Raw genomic sequence first — 19861 nt, 5'->3', positions numbered from 1 at the left:
ATATCTGCATATAATATGCAAACTAGTAATCTACTTATGATGTAAGGACTGTTTTTTGCATATTTCATATCTAGTTATAATATATTTGTTGATTTATAACCTTCTAAATTACAGTGTTTTTGACTTTTCAGCCATATCATATCATATATGATTCATATCTCCACGATCGTATTTACTCCCCGAATTAAATATCGATCGATCATTTTTCGGTTACCATAGATAAGGTACGCGAGGCGGAAAACCAGGTACACTTAACCCGGTACCCCTCATCACTGGGCAATCGCTCGGTGGGTTGTCCAGTACGTGAGTCGCGGCCGGTGGGTCAATGCCGCCAGTGGGGCAGTGGAGCGGCGAGCGGTCATTCAGCGGTCCATTGATGAAACGGAGTAGAAGCCGTGTGCACAGCAGTTACAACCCCTTGCGCAGTTGTTGACGAGCTATTAAAAAGCCATATAAACAAACAGAAAGCTCTCCAGCGATCCGCTGAATGAACGGTGAGAGCTGTGGAGGATTGGCGGGTGAGCTGTCGATTGTCTTTCAAGTGGGCAAACATAAACACCAGAAGACTATGGGTATGGGTATCCAAAGGTACCTACATACATATGTTGGCAAGTACTTGGGCCAGGCCAAGCCAGCCCAGGCCACATCCTAAATAAGCAGACGCCGTTTTCATTAGGCAACAGGTTATTGCAATTCAGCGAAAAAACAACGGCCCCCGACGACAACAATGCGACGAAAAACCACGTCGCTGCCGGAGACACACAGCCGCAGTCAGAGCCAAAAAAACGGAAAAATGTAAGTAAGTAGCTCCCAAAATTTATACACTGCTCAAAACCAATTGTCTCTTATGAATGCATTGTATACTGTATGTGATGCGCATAACTTTCAACAGCACGTGAGCCGATCATATTGTTAAGCTTATTGAGGGTATTTATCTTGCTTTATCATCTGCTTTGGTGTGGGTTGAATGGGTAAGCAATGTTGGCCCTCGCAAATTCTACGAGATTGATCAGATTTCAAAGCCAATGAGTTGTCAAAGTTGTCATGTCGCGGAATGAATCATTTTCTTGGAATACAGGTGGGCTTCTATAGCTCACACCTCAGTTTTAGATGGCAGAGATTTGATATACGACTATTTTATTAAATCTTTTTATAGTTTGTTAAATTAATATAACTATTTACATGGACTTAATTTAATTTAAAACATCGTTCTGCTTTTATAACATTATTTAAGAACAGAATCTACTTCTTATTAGAAATCTGATGATAGAACAGATAAAAAACCAGCATTACTAAAACAACAGACAACATTAATAAAATTGATTAAAATTCTTTAAAAAACCCCTGAAAGCTAATAATTTTTCTTACCAAATAATATTAATATTTTCAACTATGCAAAGATTACAGTACCAATAGGAGAATGCTCTTAAATAAATTAAAAAGGTAAAGATTCGTGTACTTTAAGTTACAAAAATTCGATGTGTTGCTGAGCGGACTTCATCATGCGGTTTTTCTCTAGGACAAGGTCAATTTCACTTTCTTCTGGTGTGTGGAGCTTTAAATTTAATCTCATCTAGAGGTTGTTTCTGCGGTATTCGCCCACTGTACTCTCCGTTGACAGTTTTGGATAGCGTTCTCTCTTTCGCTAAGCTGTTATAATTGCTCAAATTGCCGTGGCAGCGTGCCAACTGATTGTATTTTCGGGGGGTGGTGGCTTGGGGGTTTCGGGGGCTTTGGAGGGTAGGGGAATTTACTGGAGTGGGGGCGGCGGCGATTGATATTACGCGCAGTGTAGAGGCTCTTGGATGCGCCGCTGCTCTGGGCGCTCAGGTAAGTTCAGCTCCAGCCGATCGAGTCGCCTGCCATGCAGGTGGCTCACCGGTTGGAGCTCTGCCTCTGCTCCACCGCCAAAAACCACCTCAAATGAGTGGCAAGCCCTGCGAGCGGCGGACGCATGCGCAGTCGATAAAGCACATTCGAATCGAACACTAGCAGCGGTACTGCCAGAAACGAGAAAACGGCACTGGGATTGCAATTCCCATTCATACGGTTTTGGCTTTGGTTTTCGGTTTCATTTTCGGTTTTGGTTTCGGTTTCGGCGTTTTTGAAAGCTCCGCGCTGGAAAGAAAGTGCTGTCTTTCTTTCTGTAGGCCGCCGATCCTTGGGCAGCTTTCGTTTTCATTTTCATTTACATTTACCCTGGGTTTCGTTTCGCTGCGATCGATTGCGAACCGGTTGGACTTCTGATCGGTTACCCAGTTACTTAATCCCAGCGTGCGGCGTTCATGTAACCATAATCCTGGTCAGCATGCGACGGGAGCGAGTGGTGCTGCTGTGTCTGGCGCTGCTCGGACTGCAGCAGGTGTCCAGGGCCACTGTGCGCCAGTCGCGCGAAATCATCATCACAGATGCGGTATGTGTTCCTTGGGACGGAGACGGCAATGGATATGGGGAGGGGTGGTAAACCCCAGGTCGGCTCACCAGCGGAATTCCAAATTAACCAAGTGTCACAACGCACGCGTCGCGTGGCCTCCAAATGTCAAGCGCCGAATGTGCCAACAATTTGTGTTTGCATTTCGGATTTTGGCCCGACTGGCTTTTGCCTTAGCTTCCTGCCTCCGTGTGCGCCCAGTTTGGTTACCTGCCATGTGTTACCTGGTATCTCGTATCTCGTATCCGTTGCAGGTGCGGCGCATCCAGAATGACGGCTACAACGTGGAGCGCCACTCGGTGACGACGAAGGACGGATACGTGCTGACCCTGCACCGCATCCCGCAGGTGGATCCCGAACTGGGCACCCTGCTGAAGCGCCCTGTCGTCTTCCTGCTCTCCGGACTCTACGCCTCGTCGGATGTGTGCGTATACCAATATAATATGCCATATGCTAATAGATACTTCCGCTTGTGGGAGATAAGAAACACTGGAAGAACCCAGGGGCAAACTTGAAGCGATATGTCCATGGGTTTGCCAAGAAACTAATGATTCATTACAGTCAGTGGGACTATTTTGTATCCCTCCGTCTGTCTGCTTTTGTAGACCTTTTAAGCGATAAATTCATTGATGTATACATATACTCAGATTTGAAAACTGAAGACTCAGTAGATACGAAAAGTAAAATAGGCCTTCTTCTTATTCGAACTAATTGGAAAATGATTAGTTGAAATATATCTCTGTCATTTTTAGAAGATAATCGTAATCATATTCTTCTCTTATAAGTTCTTAAAGATAGTGGAAATAATCAAAAGTGTTGTACTATTATTTTGCTAACTTTAAATCAATTGTATCTAGACCAATATCGTAACCAGCACTCTTATATGAAGGGTTTATAAGAAAATCAACATTTTTTTAAAGGTATTTTATAGGTATTTTAAAATATGATAAAAATTACCCCATGAATATTTAAACTTTAGAACAAACCATTTATTGTTGTGATAAATTACTGAATTCCAATAGTTTTGAAAAACTAAGACGGCTAAACAATATTTTTCAACTATCTAAGTGAATTGAAAATTGGTAATAACAATAAATTGGTATAACACCATCTTGGGCAAGGTGTAACTCGTACTTTAAAGAACCTTAGAAACAAATAACCCTTTTAAGAAATTCTAATACCAGCATCTTCTCCTTTTCCAGATGGATTCTCAACGGGCGCGAGGACTCGCTGGCGTACCTCCTCTGGCGCGCCGGATACGACGTGTGGCTGGGAAACAACAGGGGTAACATTTACTGCCGGAAGAACATGTGGACGAACACGACGGAGCGGGAGTTCTGGGACTTTAGCTGGCACGAGATGGGCGTCTATGACTTGCCCGCTCAGGTGGACTACGTGCTCCGGACAACCGGACAGAGGGCCATGCACTTTGTGGGCATCTCGCAGGGTGGCACTGTCTTCCTGGTCCTCAACTCGATGATGCCGCAGTACAATGCCGTCTTCAAAAGCGCCACCCTGTTGGCCCCGGTGGCCTATGTGAGCAACACGAAGAGCGGACTGGCCAAGGTCATCGGTCCGGTGCTGGGTACCCGGAACTACGTCTCCAAGATGCTAGAGGGCGTGGAGATGTTCTCCACAAACAAGTTCTTCAAGAAGTTCCTTTCGATGACGTGCTTGGAGAACGAAAAGCCGCTGGTCTGCATCAGTCGCCTGTGGCCAGCCGTGGGCTACGATACTCGGTTCCTCAACAAGACCCTTCTGCCCGATCTGATGGCCAATTTCCCGGCGGGCGGATCGGTGAAACAGCTTATGCACTACTTCCAGGGCTACGTGTCCACGCGTTTCCGGCAGTACGACTACGGCCCGGAGCGGAACTGGCTGCACTACCAGCAGCTGGAGCCACCGGAGTACGCGCTGGAGAAGGTGTCCACACCAGTCACCGTTTTCTTCTCGGAAAACGATTATATTGTGGCTCCGGCGGACATCTGGCGACTGCTCACGCGGCTGCCCAATGTGGAGGCCGCGTATAAGGTTCCCTGGAAACGGTGGAACCACTTCGACTTTATCTGTGGATTGGGGGTCAGGGAGTACATCTTCGACAACATAGTGCTCTCCATGAATCGTTATGAACAGCGGCGACGCTAAGAGGGGGATGCCAGGAAGCCGGCGGGAAAGGATCACAGCCAGAACTATCACTAGTGCCAAAAACAATGTAGAATTACGAATCTGAGTCTGCGGTTGATTCGGCTAGATCAACTCTGGATATATGTACTGATTAATAAATAAATAATTTATAGACTAGACTAAATAGATGTGAAGTTTTCAAAATGTGTGTGAAGGGATTTAATTTTTAAGTTTAATCATTCCTTCTGAGAATTCTCGAATGCATTGATTATGTTGATAACCGGTAGATTGACAACTTTGTCTATTGTCTTCCCTAAAATAAAGTCCAAGTGGTCCCAGGTAGGCTCCTTGATCTTGTGTTTCACCGACCGGGGCAACTTGCTGACCAGCTTTAAAATGTCCTTTGTTGAGATGGTGTTATCTCCAGCGCTGTAGAACACGTTAACGGGTGTCATTGGATTGACCTTCTCCAGCGGATATTCTGGGGGCGAGGTTTGGCCATAGGTTTTCCGATTCTTTTTGGGTCCAAAGTCGTATTGTCGGAATTTTCCAGAGTCCTTAAGCTGTATGTAGTGCTTCGGCTGCCTCGTGGAAAGTCCAGACGGGTTTGTGACCACCAAATTGGGAATCACGGACTGCAAATATTCAGTCTCATTAAAATGTGCTTAAGGGCTTCAAACATTATTATAATATTTCGATAATAACAGTGATGTGAAAAATAGTAGTGTTCGACAAAGGAAGGTTTCATAAATAAATCTATTGGACTCACTTTATTTGTGTGTTTCGATTTATGACCACTCAAGAGCAGGTATACGGAGGCACACAGTTTCTTCGTTGCTTTTGACTTGCACATTAACTTTGCAACAGAAGTTAGCAAACCTTTTTGGGGTAATAGCTCCCCGTCGGGCAGCCGCATAAATATCGGCTTGACTATTTTAAGACCCCACGTCAGGGAGTGTTTCATGAAGACCGCTGGGGCTAATAGGTTGGCGGTCTTGATCTTCTTGTTATACTCTGGTCTCATACTAAGCAGGATCATCAGGGTGGTGCATCCCTGAGAATAGCATACAAAGTGCAACGCACTCTGGTTCGTGGTCGCTAAAACATAGTCGATCTGGGCGGGTAAGTCCTGCATTCCCATTTCATGAAAGCTAAACTGCCAGAACTCTTTCTGGGTGGCCTTCAGAGTGGTATGACGCCTGGAGTACCGCGTTCCGCGGCAGTTGCTCAGCCACACATCGAAGCAGGCATCGGCCAACATGAAGGGCAGTCCGGTCCTGGGTCCAGTCACCAGGAAGCCATCTGACGCCAAAAGCAATCCGTGCTGCAAGAAAACGACTGGCCTTGGTTCGAGCTTGGTACACCGATTCGATAACGGGATCCGGAAGTTTGTCAGGATGTAGCCATCCCAGGTAGTGACATTGTGCGTCTCCACCGAATAGTTGTGTCGGGTTATGAGCTCGACCTGAAGTCTGGACTAACTGACGTGATTTCATTTGGCCAACTTCGTCATACTCACCGCAGGCACTCTTTTGGAGCGGAAATCGATCGTTCTCTCCGAGGAGTCGTCAAGTCCAATCCCCGTCTCCACCTTTAAAAAGAACGGTTTGATTTATCCATACTTTATGTACTCCCTGCCATTTACCTTTGATATTTCCTCGGCACAACTTAGCCAAAAAAACAAGATCACAAACAACACCCGCAACATCTAGGAGCCAATAACTTGCATTCTTAATGGATGGACTTAAATAATAGGCGGAACTAATTTTAAGAAAATTTTAAAATTATAATTCCAAGTTCCGTTGTGCAGAGGCGCAACTAAACGGGTTTCACCTGGCTGGTTTTATATTAATAAAAATCGGCTATTAAAATGTATATAATATATAAATATATTTAAAAACAAATAGTAAAGCTATTTAAGGTTGGTCTCAAAGACAAAAATATTTATCTTTCGAAATCTTTATTTCCCATTCTTATAATTCTCGAATTGACCGATGACTTCCATAATTGGCCGATTAATAACCTCAGCTACGGTTTTGGCGAAGATAAAATCCATGTGGCCCCATTCCAAATAGGGAATGCGATGTGCAACTACTTTGCCCAACTTGCTGATCAGATTTAGAACATCCTCCGCCACTGTCATGGAGTCTCCAGCACTATAAAATATGTGGATGGGCGACTTCGGACGGACATTTTTCAACGGATATTCCGGTGGCGAGGACTGTTTGTAGATCTTTTGGTTCTTCCTGACTCCAAAGTCATATTGCTGGAATTTGCCAGCCCTCTTGACCTGGAGAAAGTGTTTGGGCTGGCGCGAGGAAATGGCAGCCGGATGCGTTGCTAATACCAGAGGAATGATGCTCTAAAAATGGTTATACATTTCTTGCAATGAATATTGAATATATTAAACTTCCCTTTCACTAACCAAGTTCATGAACTTGGTCGGTTGTGCGTTGGCCATCAAGTACAAGGAGGTGCAATATCTCTTCATACTGGCGAATCCGCAAAGAACCGTTATCACAAATCTCATAGCGTCGGTGTGCCCGAAAAAGTCGCAGTCCTTCATCTTCATAATGATCGACTCCAGTTTATTGACTAGTCCGGATCTCGAGTTGTGCATAATGACAGCGGGGGCGAGCAGGGAAATGGTCTTCATCTTCTCGTTGTACTCCGGTCTCATACTGAGCAGGACCATTAGGGTGGTGCATCCCTGAGAATGACCCACGAAATGCAGCGCCTTCTGCTGCGTGGTGGACAGGATGTAGTCGAACTGGGCGGGCAGGTCCTCCATTCCGATTTCATGCCAGCTGAAGCCCCAGTAGGCTTCCCCGAAGGACTTCATCTTGGTGTGGCGGCGGGAGTAGCGAATTCCCCGGCTGTTGCTCAGCCAAACGTCGTAGCAGGCGTCGACCAACATGAACGGAAGTCCAGACTTTGGTCCCGTCATCAAAAAAGTATCCGCCGAGCATGTCAAGCCGTGCTGGAGGAAGACGACCGGCTTCATTCCCCTCTTCCTACATTTCTCTGAGTACGGAATCCTAAAGATATCGAGGATATAACCATCTCTAGTTACGACAGTGTGCTTCTCCACAGGGTAATTGTACGAGTCTATAATATGGACCTTTAAGAAAGAACTTGGTTATTTCCACAGTTCAAATTTTTAAATTACTCACCCCTGAAAATATTTTGATGCGGTAATCATCGGCTCGTCCAGTTAAATTTTGGAGGCCAAGCCTTACCTTAGCATTGACTATGCATAACCAGACAAAAACACCACAAACTTCATCAACAACATCTTGGTGAGTTTTAAAAATTTTTTTTACGAATAGGTGAAATGGATGGCAGAACTAATCCATTAAATCGCATACTATTTAATACTAATTTGAAAAAAGCATATCCAAAAGGAAAATAAGAGAGACTATATTTAAATAATGAAATGTAAGAAGTCGATTCCAAGAAACATAATTAGATATTTATATTTAAATTAACGTTTTGTGCCTTTTTCTGAAGAACGGAATTATAAATAAGTAACTGCTGAAGATATCATTAAATGGAAATCAGGCGCATTATAGCTTTTAAGAACTCGCTACCGGATAAGAATTTGTATTCTTCTGGAATCCAGAAAACCGCTAAATACTTGATAAAATGTAAGTTATAAGTTGTTACGATAACATTATTACACTTTCTTCTTTTACGTCAAACCCTTTGAAAATTTCAATAATCGGATTCTTGATCAGAGGAAGTCCATGTGATGCCAAGCAGTTTCAGAGATGCATCACGGACTCCGGCAACCTAAAGGCCAAATTCAGGGGACAGACGTTATGCAGCGGATAATCGGGGGTGCGAAAGCTCTGTAGGTGAACAAGTTCTTCAAGATCCCGAAATCCTACATTCTGATCTTACCTGATCTTAAGCTAGTTGAAGTGCTTTTTCTGGCGCTAAAGAATTCCTTCCGTAGCATGTACTGATGTGCTGATGTACTGACTTAGAGAAGTTGTTCTCTTGGCAATGTCAATATAGGCACATAAAATGACAAACGTTTTGTACAACATTTGAAAAAGGAAAAACTTTCTTATAGTATTATTTCTGCGCGTAATATGCGAAATTTCACAAAAATTCTAATACTCTTAACGGTTCAACATTAAGACTGTATAATTCCTGAAATAATTTCTCAAAAATTTTAATAAAAGATCATCTTTATAAGTATCCACACATCGTTATAAGCGACAGAGCTTTAAATAGTATCCATTCTGTGTCAAATCTCGAACAGTATTGATCATCGATATATAATTACTTGGCTTTCTAGTCACTCCTTTCTCGTACTTTAATTCCGTCTAAGTATTTACACAATTTGTTGTCTAACTGGGCGTCCCACTAGGAACGGGTCCCATCTTTAGGTCTATGAAGCGTCGCAAGGCCAGCGCCTTGCTGCTCACCAAAGAGTGACTTAAGTTGGCGAGGAGTGCTTTTGCTTGAGGCAGGTCGTTTTGGAGGGCCATGGCTACAGCCAGATTGTAACGCACCACATTCTGAGCGGCGTCCACTGACTTCAGTTGCCAGTCACGCGTCTCGAAATCGAACGCATTCAGTGTCCCCACGAAGGTAGGGTCCAAATGGTCGCGTGCTTCGGCTGCCTTGTCCATCATCATCAGCGCCTCGCCAGCGTACATGTGACCCAGCAATCTGCAAAGTAAGACAGTAGATAAGCCAAACTTGATCACTTATTTAAAAAACTTAATAATACTTGTGTGCATCGGAGAGACGTTCACAGGCCAGCAGCTGCTCCGCCATCTCAAGCGCGGTCACATCGTCGCCCAGGCGAAGCGAGACGAAGCTGTGCGCCGCATATATGGCGGCCATCATTTTTTCCAACGACTCCAGGCTAACTGGCTTTGAGGGATTGCAGAAATTATTGTCCTGCGGATGACGCCAAGACTCCTGAGTTGGGTCCTTGGGTTCGGGTGTCTCGACATCCTCCGATGAAACCGCCGTCATGTGGAACCTCGTCTTGTAGTGCTGCGTTAGGGTCAACGCACTACGCAGGCACAAGGCAGCGAACTCCAGGGTGGGCTCTGGCACTCCCGCAGACTGGGGACTAAAAGAAGAGCGTTAGAGAGGCCAAGATAAAGATATACTTGAAATCACTTACGCGTATGGCTTTGTCGAGGGCGTGCCTGCCTGCGACTGGCGCTCCTCCTCCACCAGTTTCTATAGAAGGACATATAATTCAAATAATTTTAGATAAACATTTGTAAATTAAAATAGTTAATTGGCGCTTCTAAGCAAGTCCAGTTCTTTCAGAAACTTAAGATTATGATTACTTACCGCCTCGTGCTCCATGATGCAGGCCTCGGCCATGCGCAGCCAGAGACGCGGATTGCTGTGAAACTGCTTGACGGGGACCAAGAAGCACTGGAACGCTTCCTTGGGGCGGCGCAAATGGAGCATGGCCACGCCCAGGTTGTAGAGGATCTCGCAGGACCGAGCCGAACTCATGGTTTGTAACGTGCTCTGACGTAAGTTCCGCGCAAGCTGCTGGTCAAAGTTCAGAGCATTCTGGAAGAACTGGGCGGCGATAGCATAGTGGCGCACTCTCAAGTGGATCACTCCCATGTTGTTGGCGATGCAGGTGCTCAACTGCGGAGTTACAGTGCTACGGGGTAATACAATTACGTAAGCTCATCTTCAGTACATAACAGATAATCAGGACTCACCCAGCCTGGGTGCATTCGTTATTGATGCGCATCAGCTGCTTAGCGGCCATCTGAAAGTCCTTCATTATGTAGTACTGCTGTGCCTTCAGAGCAGCGTATTCTGGCGTACCGTCCTCCTGAATGACCACCGGTTTTCGATTCAGCACGAGCGTTATGAGTTGCAAAAGCTGCAGGCTACCGCCTAGACCAGGCACTGCCCCCTCTATAGCTGCTCCCCCTGGTGTCGCCACTACTGAATTGGGCGTGGCCGCCGGCGGAGAGGCAGATGCGTTGACAGCCGACTCCTCGGTTGGATTACTGCTGGGCGCAGTGGCCACTAGGTTGAGCTTGTACTGCAAATAGTCCAGGAAGGCTTCGGCCCGGTTTAGTTGATTGGTGGCCAGCAGCAGCTGAAGCTGGAGTGTGGCCACCAGCGCCGCCATGGCCTTCTCCAGAGCTTCCAGGCGAGCCACCAGAGGCGCCAGTTTCTCCAGCGCTGTGCCGAACATGTGGCGGTGGTAGTAGATGACCGCTCGGTTGTAGCGGGCCACCGTGGCGGCAGCGGCTCCCTGTTTGAGGCTCAGGCCGCTGGATGCCTCTCCCGGAGCATCTGCATCGGCCGTTAGGGCCTCCAGTTCCTTGAGCAGGACGGAGTGTTGGGTGCACCCGGTCTTGTGGTAGCTCACCACTGCCCGGTTGTGCCGCAGGACTGGACCACTGCTCTCGCCACGCGTCTCCAGCTCCTGGAGCAGCTCCAGGCAGCGATCGAACTCCGAGCTGAAAGGAGGATTAGCCGGAAAGGCGGTTACAGGCGCGAATTCCGGGAGGAACAGTTTGACCACTCACTTGTTGAACTGCTCGTGCGCCTGGCACAGCAGACTGTAGTTCTCGTCCTCGCCGGCTTGCGATTTGGTGGGAGATTCCGCCGTGTCCATGCCAGAAACAAAAAAAAACCGGAATCCGGAATCCAAGTGCACCGAGTCCTTTTTAAATTGCTCCTCCAAAATTTCCAATTTTTCCGTGCAGCTGCCAGCTGCTTGACAACGTTGCCACCTTGCGGAATTTTCGGCCCGCCGCGAAGTTGCCAGAGTTGCCACCTTGCGAAATTTTCGTCTCCGCTTCCCGCGTGAAATATCGCGTGAAATATTGCGTGAAGTATCGCGTGAAGTATCGGCAAGCTTCCCGCCTCTGGTCGATGTGGCGGGAAAATTCAAATTTCAAATTTCAACGGCAACGCAACTGCAACGGAAACCTGCAACGGAACGGAATACGAACCACAAAACCATGAGTATCCAATCTTACGGAGACTTTTTCGGCCTCAACGAGCGGTCGGCGGTGGAGGAGGCCAGCCGCTTCGTTGACAAGCACCAGAGGGACATGACCTCCAACGTCCGGATCCTGAAGAAGTGGAACGCGCCCTTCTCGTGGCGATCAACGAAGTCCACGCCACCGACTTCAGAAGCCTCATTTTCCTGGCCGCCAAGGAGGACGGGTTCTGCATCGCGGAGATCGGCGTGGCGAACGCCCTCGCCATTGTGGCATCGGTAAGTAGAGGTTTAAGCTTAATATAAAATTGTTCACTAATTCTCCGATTATTTCTAGCGCACGCAAGACAATTTATTCCTGTAGCACATCTATGGCTCACAAACTGCTGCCCGACGAGCCGATCCCCAGCAGCCAAGCCCCAAGCCCCAGTATATCCAGCCCTAGGTTGCAGGTTGCAGTTGTGACTCACCCTTTAAATCCACAGGCGCGATTCCATTCCTCCGGGCCATCTGTTCACTGGACTGCGCTCTGCGATCTCTGCGTCGAGACCCTCAACAAGCTTGAACGACGGAGTCCACTTACGCCTTACGTACTTTACATTCGCGCACCGGGGATCCACCATATTGAGATGTGCTATGTGCTAGGGCTGCCGAAACCATCGGCTGAACTTGGAACATGGTCACCCAAAACCCTCCACCGTGGGGGCCTACGCATCTCTAACGTTTAGAACAGCTGATGAAGCTGAAGCGCCAACTCAAAATTGCTAAGGCTCACTTGCCATCGTAAGATTAGCGCTATCATGGTCATGGATATCGACTGCTGCTGATCATCAAGCCATATCTACGCCAGCTCACAGAGGCTGAAATCTTCAGAGGCAACAAGGGAAACGTGAGCAAAAATAGTTTGCTCCTTGAGCAGAAAAGCTTCATCGAATGCTCAGGTCAGGGCCAGCGACATCCGGATCACACATTATAATGGGAAACTTCGCCATGTGCATCACTCGCTGGAGCTGATGGAACGCCATGTCTTCGGGTGTTTGTGAACAATTTCTTCGATAATGAATTCTTCGATACAAATCTTTATCATGTGTTCCGTAAGGATCGAGATTCCGTTAAAACACGATGCTCCAGAGGTGGCGGAGTTTTAATTGCTGTGCGGCGTGAGCTGCGTTGCATTGCTATTTGTCTCCAGAACGAGGATTCTCTGCTCGACCAACTCTGTGTATCTCTCGCTGGTCCTACGGAAACAATTTTCCTGACAGTATCATACATACCCCCAAGCAGCAGTTTTGATTTATATAAAGCGCATGTTGACAACATTGCCCACCTATACCAGGAGCTGGAAGATGGCCAATATATATGTGTTTTGGGCGACTTCAACCTATCTTCGCTCGTGTGGGCTCATGATCTTGAGTCTTCAGCAATGGTTCCCAGTAATCTGCATCTTCCTCATGAAATCTTAGTCATCGATGAGCTTCTTAGTATGGGATTAGTCCAGATTAACCATGTTTTTAATAACTTAAATAAGCTTCTAGATCTAATTTTTGTACACCCTGATTTATGCCTTACTCTATGCTGCAGCGATAATCCGCTAGCCGCGTGTGATGCTCATCACAAGCCCCTATTAATCTTAATTACTTGTTATATTTTCTCACCAAATAATTCTCGCTTGCCTCTTACCTATATTAATTCTAGCAGTTTAGATTCTATCCGTAGTGATATTTCTAATATCAGATGGGCGGAAGTCCTCTCGCATGCGGATGTGAATACAACCTATGAAGTTTTTATATCTTTTCTCTCTACTATTATAGGCAGATATGCTAAAACTAGAGTTCAAAGTTCTTATAGACTACCATGGTACACACAAGGACTAAAAAAATACAAAAATCTCCGAAATAAATTCTATAAGCGCTACATAGAAAGCGGTGAAGCTGCCGACTTTGATCGGTACAAACAACATAAGCGTGAGTTTGAGTTCCTCAATAAATTCTTATACAGCCAATATATTGCTGATATAGAGTGTAAACTAATTACCAATCCTAAGTCATTCTGGCACTTTATCAATTCTAAACGTACAACCTCCTACTTTCCTTCCCATATGTCATATGAAAGTCTTTCAGCTTCTTCTGATATTGGGGTCGCTAATCTATTTGCTAAGTACTTTGTATCTAACTTTGAACCGAGCTCGCTGTGGAATGACGATGATTCACTCGGTGCCATTGCCACGATGCTAAATATTGGGTGCTTAGATGTTACTGATTTGGACTGTCATATGGCGGCTGAGAGTTTTAACGACTCAGGAAAATTAGACTGCGATGGCCTTTCTCCATTTATTTTGAAAAACTGTATAGGTGTTCTTTGTGAGCCCCTAAAAATGATCTTCAACAAGTCTCTTTCCACTGGCGTATTTGCGCATAGATGGAAACTTGCCACAGTTTCTCCTATATTCAAGTCGGGTTACAAACACATTGTTTCAAATTATAGGCCAATTGCAAAGCTAAGTAATGTTTCAAAAATGTTTGAACGAATTGTAGCTAAGCAGCTAACTTTTCTTGCTGGTCGGATCATCAGTCCTAACCAACATGGTTTTATGCCTGGAAGGTCAACTACCACTAACTTAGCTACGTTTAATCTTTTTTGCATCCACTCGTTTATCAGTCATCATCAAGTTGATGTAGTCTACACCGACTTCGCCAAAGCATTTGACAAAGTCTCCCATAATGCTTTATTGGCAAAATTGCAGAAATTGGGATTTCATTCATCAATATTAAATTGGTTTAAATCTTATTTAGATGGGCGGATTTATAGAGTAGAGTGCAATGGTGTTTTCTCAAACCCGTATGTGGCTACTTCTGGCCTTCCTCAGGGAAGTGCATTGGGGCCGTTTCTATTCATCATCTTCATTAATGATTTAAGCTATTGCATAACAAATTCTGAATTCCTGTTGTTTGCGGACGATCTTAAAATATTTAGGTCTGTGAATTCAATCTCCGATAGTGAACTTCTTCAAAATGACCTAGTAAAAGTGGGAAATTGGTGTTCTCGTAATAAGTTGCCTCTGAACGTGTCAGTCTCGATCATGCTTTCGTGGAGTGCAGACGCGTTTTTGCATCGCTGCGAAATTCCCTGTGAAGAGTCTATGGACAAGTCCACCTCCGTGGCAAAACCTACTTTTTTTGTGAATCCGACTTCTAAAGTCGCGGTGTCAGTGCTTCTATGCTCCGTTAGTTGTGCCTTGTCGCGAAAACAAAACAAGTGGAACAGAAATTAAAAACTAACAGTTGTATTTGTTGTACGTACAAATCACCGCTAGTTGGTTCAAATTCGAATTCGAAATATATTTGAATTATATTTGAATTAGTTATTTTTTTTTTCCAAATAAAAGAAAAATAATTTTGAATCTGTTCGCCTCTCGGTGGGTTCGAGCCGGGTACCGCCCGATTGCGGGACTTGCACCTTACCCACTAGGCCACGATCGCCTCAAAGCAGGCTGGTCAAAGGCCTTCTGTATACCATAAGTCGATAAAGCAGTGCACACCAGTGCCTGATAGCAAAAAATGGCTGGTCTTTCAGACTCCGAAGATGAGCTAAGCATCCGAAAAACTGTGGCCTTACAACAGAAGAAAATGAGTGATGCACTTAATTGCTCATTAACCAAATTTAGTCGCCTATATAATGCCACGTCTCACATCAACCCACCTGTACCAACCAATGAAGTTGATCCGGAACTAGCAGCCATAAATGCCGAGGATGAGGACTGGTGGACTCCAAGTTCGGTAAACAGCAAACGCCGTCTTGACTCCAGATCACCGAATTCAGTCACTAAAATAATAAGAAACTCCAATAGCCCAAAAAAGAACGTCTCTGCTAACCGCTTTTCAGAACTGTCGAACATGGACATAGACGTGGAAGCTTCTCAAACGGTCAGCCCCTACGACACTGAAAAAGCCAGTACTTCTACCAGCAACAACAACGTAGTCAACACTAATGTTGGCAACAACCCCGCCAGCAACAATAAGATTCATAGCCAACCGTCTGGCAGTCAGGTACAATTACCCTCCCACAAACCACCCCCAATTGTGGTCGATCACTGTGAGAATCTGAATGGACTTATTAGATCCACTGACAAGATTGTTGACCCGTCCAAGTACTCCCTGAAATGCCACCCGAACAACTCTGTTTCTATTCTGGCTGCAGATCCAGATGCATACAGAGCGATAACCAAGTCTCTAACCCTTAAAAAAGTGCCATTCCATTCGTGGCAGCTAAAAGAAGAGAGATCCTATCGAGTAGTCATCCGTGGTGTTCATCATTCCATCCCGGATGAAAACATTAAGGAAAGTCTTACCTTGACTGGCCACAAGGTTCGATTTGTGAATAGACCCAGAAGCCGCTTCGACAAGACAAAGTTCGTGAATCTAGTCTTTGTAGAATTAGAACCGGCTGCAAATAACAAAGAAATTCACGAAATTAAGACACTTTGTCGGCAACGGGTTCAAGTTGAACTCCCCTATAAAAAGGATGATGTCGTCCAATGCCACCGCTGTCAAGCATTTGGACACACTAAAAATCATTGCCAAAAGCTATCCAACTGCGTCAGATGTGGCCTACAACACGGTTTGGAGGCCTGCGTAAAGGATGTTCACCCAGTTAAGTGCGTAAACTGCGGCGGAAACCATACAGCAAGCTATAAAGGCTGTGTCGTCTATCAGCAAGTTGCATATCGACGAAAAAGTATCGCATCCCATCGTAGCACTGTTCCCCAACAGTCAAATAATTCGAATGTTCGGTCAAACTTTGTGGGTCAGAACTCCTACGCAAACGCCGTCCGTGGTCAAGTTAGTCGTCCCCAGCACCAACAAGCCCCTATGACTTTCCCACAGAGTCAACAGTTTCCTCCACTGGGCAGCAACAATCGAAAGCAAAGTCAGCTACACCATCAAGTAGTACCACCTCGGCAGCAGCAGCAGCTATCACAGCAACAACAAAGGCCTCAACAACAGCAACAACAGCCAAGTCACCAGCAGCAGTCTTCCCCCCAACAACCGCGACGCAGCTCGCAGCAGATGATCAGCGACCAGCAATGGCAGCGCCAGGAGCAAATGTTTTTGCAATCTAACCAAAATCTGTCGGTCCTCGTCGCTCAGATGGACAAGCTGTTCCAAATGATGGTGTCTATGATGGGACTTGTCTCAAAACTTTTGCCTCTGAATTCTCCTGCAACTGCTCAAGCATTCGCTGAGCTTCTCCCAGTCAATGTTGCACAACCATGAGTCAAATCGGCCTCAACATTGGTGTGTGGAACGCTGACGGACTTGCCAACAAAGCCCTTGAGCTTGAGCTCTTTGTAAAATGTCATAATATTGACATTATGTTGGTTAGTGAAACACACTTCTGCTCGAGGTCGTACTACAAGTTGCACGGATACGATATACATCAAGCAACCCATCCGGGTGATCGGAAACGCGGTGGCTCTGCAATTTTAATTAAATCCTGCCTTCAATGTTACCAGTTTTATAGTCTACAAAGCCCAAATGTTCAATGTGTCGCCGTCAAAGTTAAAACAGACCTTGGTGAAACAGCTATTGCGTCTATCTATTGTCCACCAAATTTTCAATGTACTGCTGACGACTTTGAAAAACTCTTCGACGATCTGGGAACAAATTTCATAATCGCAGGCGACTGGAACGCTCACCACCGTCTCTGGGGATCCCGTAACTCAAGCACCCGCGGGAGAGCACTAGCTGACTATATTCAAAGATCAAATGTCCAGGTCCTTGCAACCGGAGGGCCTACACACTATCCGTATAGTCAAAGAACGCCAACCGCCATTGACTTTGCTGTCTACAGAGGGATTCGGCCCGAGAGTCTCTCCATCTCAGAAAGTCTTGAACTAAGCTCTGATCACATCCCATTGATAGTGAAACTAAGAGTCGCTGCGCAAAAAACTTCCCGTAGGCCTTGCATCCTTCCTCGGAATGCGAGCCTCCCACGCTTTCAAGAAGCAGTCAACCGGCTAGTTAACCTAAATATGGTGTTACGCTCTCCTGACGCCATCAACGACGCCGTCGAGCTATTTGTCCGGAACATCCATATCGCTGCCGAGTCCTCAACCTCAAGCTCAAGCCCCTCCAGTCCACCTCAGGCTCCTTTAAAACCTGAGATTATGGATCTGGTAAGGCTGAAACGCTCCCTACGTCGCAGATATATGAGATCTCAAGATCCTGTCGACAAAAGTGCATATCGACGAGCGGAGGATGATCTTAAAAAGCTTCTTTATGAAACCAAACGGAAATACTTTGATGAGATGCTCCTGAATGCTGACCCCACCAAACCTTACGGCTTTAACCTCTGGAAATGCACACGGAATATGAAACGACAGCCCCTACGAAAGATCCCCATAAAGAAATCTGATGACACATGGTGCAGGTCCGACTCAGAAATTTCTTTAGCTTTTGCAGACGAACTTGAAAGACGCTTCCAGCCATTTGAACTCGCGAGCCGCGAGAATGTTGAAGAAACTCTTGCCTTCCTTGATGCCCCTTCCCCGGATGCCTTGCCGATTCAACACGTGAGCCCAGAAGAAGTGTATCTCCATATCCAAAAGCTTCATCCTAGAAAAGCGCCGGGCTTTGATGGCATTGATAGCAGAATCGCCAAGGCCTTGCCTAAAAAGGGAATCCTGTTCCTTGTTCTCTTGTTTAACTCAATGCTACGTATCCACCACTTTCCCTCTCAATGGAAGTGTGCTGTGATAACGATGATACCAAAACCAGGAAAACCGGAGAACCTTGTTCAGTCTTACCGACCGATAAGCTTGCTACCCACATTCTCTAAAATATTCGAAAGAATATTTCTTAGCAGAATCATGGGAGTAAGAAGCGTGCAGGATGCCATTCCCGACCATCAGTTTGGTTTTAGGCATAATCATGGAACCCCAGAGCAAGCGCATCGAGTTGTCCAGCACATTTTAGATGCTTTTGAAAACAAGCAATACAGCTCTGCAATTTTTCTCGATGTTAAGGAAGCTTTCGACCGCGTGTGGCACGATGGCTTACTGTATAAGTTGAAGTCCCTACTCCCGACTAGCCAGTTCCTCTTACTAAAATCATACCTGCTTGACCGAAGTTTCATGGTCGAGGTGAGAGGGGAAAGGTCAACAATCAGAATTGTTCGAGCTGGCGTTCCTCAGGGAAGCGTTCTGGGCCCTGTTTTGTACACTCTGTTCACTTCAGATCTGCCGTGTCCTAACAAGCCGGGCACGATTCTGGCTACATACGCTGACGACACGGCCTTTATTGCGAACGCCTCTTGCCCAATCGAAGCGTCAAGGATTACCCAGGAATTCCTCGACTTTTACGGGAAGTGGACAAATAGGTGGAACATATCCATAAATGGAAAAAAGTCGCAACACTGCAATTTCACCTTGAGAGGAAAGATCCTTCCCACAGTAGAGCTTCTGGATATCACCATACCACAATCACCCCATGCGCAATATTTGGGTTTGATCCTGGACAAGCGGCTCACCTGGAAGCAGCACACTACCAAAGTAGCAGCTTCATGTAGAGCTAAGCTGAGAAAACTGAACTGGTTGCTTAAGCCAACGAGCAAGCTCAGCCTTGGCAACAAAGTCTTGCTGTTCAAAGCAATTGTGGTGCCCTCAATGACGTATTGCATCCAACTGTGGGGCATGGCTTCAGACTCGAACGTCATGAAAGTCCAAAGGGTCCAAAACCGTGCGCTGCGCATGATTGCAGACGCGCCGTGGTACATCAGGAATGACGCCCTAACAAATGACCTTCATGTTCCCTCAGTCAGGGAGCAGATAAACCGGCACTCTAGTCGGTACAATGATCGACTCACTGCACACGAAAACCACCTAGCAGCTTCCTTGGCCCACCCAAGGACTAGAAGAAGATTAAAGCGAAGGCACCCCGGTGATCTCTGGACAAGAGGACGTCAGGTCTCTCGAGTCCTAAAGCAATAAAATTGTTTTTGTTCATTTATTGTAAATATTGTTAATCACCTTTTCTGTTATGTATCCACGTTATTATTTCTCTTCGTACACAACGTTTTATAGCCATTAGGTTGGCTGATCAACGTTAAATAAATAAAATTTGTTATACTAAAAAAAAAAAAAACTGAACGTGTCAAAATGTTTCTACGTTAGGTACAGCAAACGATTAATTAATGTCCTTAGCTCTTATTCCATTAGTTCCCATGTTCTTTCCTTAAGAAATGAATCACTGGACCTAGGAGTTATGTTTGATACCAAATTTACTTTCATGGATCACATAAACTACATAATTCCAAAGGCATACGCTATGTATGGTTTTGTAAAACGAAAT

The 19861-nt window shown here is 45.7% G+C and overlaps 3 protein-coding genes and 1 pseudogene across 3 annotated transcripts; 1 reads left to right on the top strand and 3 right to left on the bottom strand.

The window, feature by feature from the left end:
• Positions 1–1878: 1878 nt before the first annotated feature.
• LOC108008062 (lipase 3) lies at positions 1879–4739 on the top strand. The gene is made up of 3 exons (XM_017071845.4): positions 1879–2413; positions 2686–2855; positions 3634–4739. Exons 1-3 carry the CDS (start codon positions 2309–2311, stop codon positions 4574–4576), a joined length of 1218 nt encoding a protein of 405 aa, XP_016927334.3. The 5' UTR covers positions 1879–2308; the 3' UTR covers positions 4577–4739.
• A 6-nt stretch (positions 4740–4745) lies between these two features.
• Positions 4746–6263, bottom strand: LOC108008054 (lipase 3). The gene is made up of 4 exons (XM_070995523.1): positions 6201–6263; positions 6075–6146; positions 5325–6032; positions 4746–5190 (listed from the first exon to the last, which is right to left on the bottom strand). The coding sequence occupies exons 1-4, from the start codon at positions 6261–6263 to the stop codon at positions 4792–4794; spliced, it is 1242 nt and encodes a 413-aa protein (XP_070851624.1). The 3' UTR covers positions 4746–4791.
• A 157-nt stretch (positions 6264–6420) lies between these two features.
• LOC108008053 (lipase 3-like) lies at positions 6421–7865 on the bottom strand (annotated as a pseudogene).
• An 854-nt stretch (positions 7866–8719) lies between these two features.
• Positions 8720–11309, bottom strand: Not10 (CCR4-NOT transcription complex subunit 10). Its single transcript, XM_017071842.4, has 6 exons — positions 11095–11309; positions 10270–11025; positions 9881–10208; positions 9705–9763; positions 9300–9650; positions 8720–9238 (listed from the first exon to the last, which is right to left on the bottom strand). Exons 1-6 carry the CDS (start codon positions 11181–11183, stop codon positions 8914–8916), a joined length of 1908 nt encoding a protein of 635 aa, XP_016927331.3. The 5' UTR covers positions 11184–11309; the 3' UTR covers positions 8720–8913.
• Positions 11310–19861: the final 8552 nt, after the last annotated feature.

Source organism: Drosophila suzukii, chromosome 3 (assembly GCF_043229965.1).
Source record: "Drosophila suzukii chromosome 3, CBGP_Dsuzu_IsoJpt1.0, whole genome shotgun sequence".
Taxonomy (NCBI): Eukaryota; Metazoa; Arthropoda; class Insecta; order Diptera; family Drosophilidae; genus Drosophila; species Drosophila suzukii.
The sequence above is the reverse complement of the archived record's forward strand: the minus strand, read 5'-3'. Positions and strand labels throughout refer to the sequence as shown.

Coding starts and splice junctions, on each gene's coding strand:
- LOC108008054 (XM_070995523.1), bottom strand. CDS start 6,263: ATGTTGCGGGTGTTGTTTGTGATCTTGTTTTTTTGGCTAAGTTGTGCC. Junction 6,033..6,074: donor GCTCCAAAAGAGTGCCTGCG/GTGAGTATGACG, acceptor CACGTCAGTTAG/TCCAGACTTCAGGTCGAGCT. Junction 5,191..5,324: donor AATCGAAACACACAAATAAA/GTGAGTCCAATA, acceptor GAATATTTGCAG/TCCGTGATTCCCAATTTGGT.
- Not10 (XM_017071842.4), bottom strand. CDS start 11,183: ATGGACACGGCGGAATCTCCCACCAAATCGCAAGCCGGCGAGGACGAG. Junction 11,026..11,094: donor GCGCACGAGCAGTTCAACAA/GTGAGTGGTCAA, acceptor TCCTCCTTTCAG/CTCGGAGTTCGATCGCTGCC. Junction 9,764..9,880: donor GCATCATGGAGCACGAGGCG/GTAAGTAATCAT, acceptor GTCCTTCTATAG/AAACTGGTGGAGGAGGAGCG.
- LOC108008062 (XM_017071845.4), top strand. CDS start 2,309: ATGCGACGGGAGCGAGTGGTGCTGCTGTGTCTGGCGCTGCTCGGACTG. Junction 2,414..2,685: donor AAATCATCATCACAGATGCG/GTATGTGTTCCT, acceptor TATCCGTTGCAG/GTGCGGCGCATCCAGAATGA. Junction 2,856..3,633: donor CTCTACGCCTCGTCGGATGT/GTGCGTATACCA, acceptor CTCCTTTTCCAG/ATGGATTCTCAACGGGCGCG.